Consider the following 3783-nt stretch of genomic DNA (forward strand, 5'->3'; position numbering starts at 1 on the left):
AGCTCCACCCACAAGGACAACAGCCGAGGAATGAGAGCAATGCAGAGAGAGAGCAGGAACAATGACGTCAACAGAGAAGTGACACAGATTCAGCAAACAAATAAACAAACAGACCCACCGATGAAAACATGACTAACCGAGGAGCGTTTCTTTATTCCTCTGCTCACGTTTACAGGCTGGAGACTTTGGGACCAGGAAGGTTAACACCTGTGATATGAATGGACTGGATTGTGTGAAGTCTCCGCTAAACACAGACGTCCAGAGAAGCCATGAGGTGGTTATTATTGTCTGGACTGTTATCTTAAAATCATGACTTAATCGTCTTGTGCTCTTGAGAATGCAACTTGTGTTTTGTGCGATCTCCAGATAACAAAAGTTGTTTTCTGAAGATCAAAACTTGCGTTTCCTGTGATCTCAAGATAACAAAAGTTGTTTTCTCAAGATCACAATTCATTTTTCTAGTGATCTCAAGATAACAAAAATTGTTTTCTAAAGATCACAACTTCTTTTTCTTGTGATCTCAAGATAACAAAAGTTATTTTCTCAAGGTCACAACTTATTTTTTCCAGTGATCTCAAGATAACAAAAGTTGTTTTCCTGAGGTCATAACATATTCTTACCGTGATCTAAAGAAAGCAAAAATTGTTTTCTTGAGGTCACAACTTATTTTTCTTGTGATCCCAAAATAAAAGTTGTCTTCTTGAGACCACGAGACAATTAAGTTGTGATCCCAGATATTATAACTACCTCATGTCCTCTCTGGACGTCCGTAGCTAAACGAGGCCTATGAACAATTTAGCTTCACAGTAAAAATGAAAAGAATCCCCGTCAGAAACATCCAGCTAAGAGCAGCTCTGTGATCAGAAACTGACCACTGCTGAAGGGCTACAGCGTGGCTAACACAGACTGGGCACGAACAGATGAGCTACAGTCTCTAACTGAACACCAGCAGAGTGGAGCTACAAGAGAGGGGTTTCTGATAAAGTGGCCAGGGAGTGTATGTGCTAATACGCTAAATTAGGTTCAGCTGTAAACGTCACTCACGTTTGTCAGACTGGATGGATGGATCAAACGAATATAATGTGTTTGAACTGTTAAAAGTGCTGTAACATTAAACAGAAGTAGAAATGAACTGCCTGTATTTCTGGGTTTTCACCACAAGGGGGCGTGAAGTGCTGAAACTCATTAAACAAATCCACTAAAAATACACCATTAACGCTGATAATGAATCTATCAGCAGTTCTTTTGTGATCATACATGTATTTATTAATTGACCTTTAAGCTGCATTGTTCTTGTGATCTATATTATCTGTAAATATGCAAATTAGCTCGTTTATTACAAACGAGAACAACTAATAACACAATCTAAAGAGCCCCCAAAAGAGCATGGGGGGGGAATGACATGGGTTTCTTTATAATGGGAAAAAAACTATTGTCTGTTTAATGACCTGAGATTTTTTTCACAAATTAATTATCTCGGGATCATTTTCCCGGGATCATTTTCTGGACTTTTTTAACATGCAGGTTGTTCTCTAAGCACTTTGCATGTGTCCACCTACAGCCAGTAAGACGTCCAGAAAGCTGCAGCTGCTCTTGAATGAAAATCAACACCTCAGATCTCTTTGTGCTGCTCTTCCTCTGAAACCGTCTGCTGTGATTTAACATTGTCTGTTGACAAACTTTGAAACAGTGTCTTTGTATTTGGGACCGAGTTCAAAGTAAAGTGATATATAGCGGCCAGTGTCCACTAGAATAGCTCCAATCACGGAGACACACCGTCCAGCAGCCCTGAAAAACGGACACTGGGCTTGGAGAGACGTTAGAGAGTGGAATGCTGCCTGAATGGCGTATTGGTGCCATCTACAGGGCGGAGTGGGTAATGCAGTGAAACACTTCTGCTTATACATGTCGAGACCATTATCTTGAAATAATTCTCTCAAGATTAACTTATCCTGAGAAAATGATCTTAACATAATTATCTCAAGAAAATTATCATGAGAAATATATCCTAAGAAAATTATTTTTAATTAATTTGAGGGAAAAAAGAGTAACTCTACGACTACCAGTACTACTACTACTACTACTAATAATAATAATTATAAAAATAAAAATAGTAATAATAGTAATTAAAGCCCTCGTGCCTTTGTTGACGTCACCAAAGTGTGGCCTTTGAAGGAGGAGGTTAGACCTTCCGAACGCGAGCGCGCCGTGTGACGTCACAATGAAGGGGCGGGGCCGGCGCTGTGTGACGTCACCCCGTGATCGAGACCTCTAAAAAAGAGTATTTTGCTCACATTCAGAGTCGCCGGACACTGAGAGAGAGAAGGTGAGTGACTCTGAACTGCAGGTCAGCACTTTTAGTGAAGCTCGAACCGAGTCGATTCAAATCCGTATGAGCAAAATGAATCATTTATTCTGATCTCATTCAAAGCCTTGAATACCTCGAATATCTATCTATCTATCTATCTATCTATCTATCTATCTATCTATCTATCACACAGTTTGGAGCTTCAGTCTTTTATTTTAAACTAAATCTTGTCCATTCTCTCCTTCAGCGTTTCAGGAAGAAGAATGGAGGACAAGAAGGCAGAAAGATGGAGGAAGATTTCAGACAAAGAATTCAAACTGTGGAAAAGAAAAGTGGAGAAGATCATTAAAGAGGAAAAGATGGAGAAAAAGAGGAAGCTGGAGCAGCAGATGAAGGAGGAGATGGAGCAGCAGAAGAAGGAGAAGAAGGAGGAGAGGGAGCAGGAGAAGGAGCAGCAGAAGAAGGAGGAGAAGAAGGAGGAGAAGGAGGAGAAGGAGTGGGAGAAAGCTGAGGAGAAAGCAAGGAAAGCAGGAAAGGAAGCGGAGAAGAAACTGAGGGAGGAGCTTGCTGAGCTTAAGCTCAGATTCAAGGAGACCATGAGGAGATATAAAGAGGAGGAGAAGATCATAAAGGATCAGCTGAAAAGGCTGATAAAGGAGGAGAAAGAGAGAGAAAAACAAGCTAAAAAGGATCTGAAGCAGGCCCAGAAGGCCGAGAAGGAGAAGGAGAAGGAGAAGAAGAAGAAGCTCAAGGAAGAGCTGCTACGAATGGAAGAAGAGAAAGAAGAGGGGAAGGCTGGAAGGAGCATGGAGGACAAGGAAGCCCAGGAGAACAGTGATTCTGCTGAGAAGAAGGAGAAGAGCAGGTTCCTGAAGATCAGGAAGAGACTAGGGCTGCAGCCCGGCGCCACCTTCTGGATCTGGTGGCCAAAAGTTTACATTGTGCTCAAGTGAAGAACCGCTTTCCACAATTTTCCCGCTTTCATCATCATCATCATCATCATCCTCATCATCATCTTAAACCTCTTGGTCCGACTGGGGTCGCAGTTGCAGAAGCAAAAGCAGAGAATCCCAAATAGGTCTGTCCCCCTCAACTTCCTCCAGCTCATTCTGGGGCACCCCAAGCTGCTCCCAGGGTAACTTGAGGATATAATCCCCCCAGCAGCTCCTGGGACAACCTCGGGGTCTCGTCCCAGTTGCCCGTGCCTGGTAAACCTCCACCAGGAGGTGGCCAGGGGGCCTGAACCACCTCAACTGGCTTCTGTCAATGTGGAGGAGTAGCGGCTGTACTCTGAGCTCCTCCTGGATGACTGAGCTCCTCACCCTGTCAGTAGAGTGTAGCTCGCCACCCTGTGAAGAGAGCTCGTTTCCGCCGCTTGTATCCACATCTCATTCTTTCGGTCATTACCCAATGACCACAGGTGAGGGTGGAGATGTAGACCGACTGGTCAACACAGAGCTTTGCCTTATGGCTCA

At 43.2% G+C, this 3783-nt stretch overlaps 1 protein-coding gene across 1 annotated transcript; it reads left to right on the plus strand.

Annotated features, from left to right (window-relative positions):
* Positions 1–2667: 2667 nt before the first annotated feature.
* Positions 2668–3328, plus strand: LOC118825431 (vicilin-like seed storage protein At2g18540). Its single transcript, XM_036596017.1, has one exon. The coding sequence runs from the start codon at positions 2668–2670 to the stop codon at positions 3259–3261; it is 594 nt and encodes a 197-aa protein (XP_036451910.1). The 3' UTR covers positions 3262–3328.
* The last annotated feature ends 455 nt before the right edge of the window (positions 3329–3783 follow it).

Source organism: Colossoma macropomum, unplaced genomic scaffold (assembly GCF_904425465.1).
Source record: "Colossoma macropomum unplaced genomic scaffold, Colossoma_macropomum, whole genome shotgun sequence".
NCBI lineage: Eukaryota > Metazoa > Chordata > Actinopteri > Characiformes > Serrasalmidae > Colossoma > Colossoma macropomum.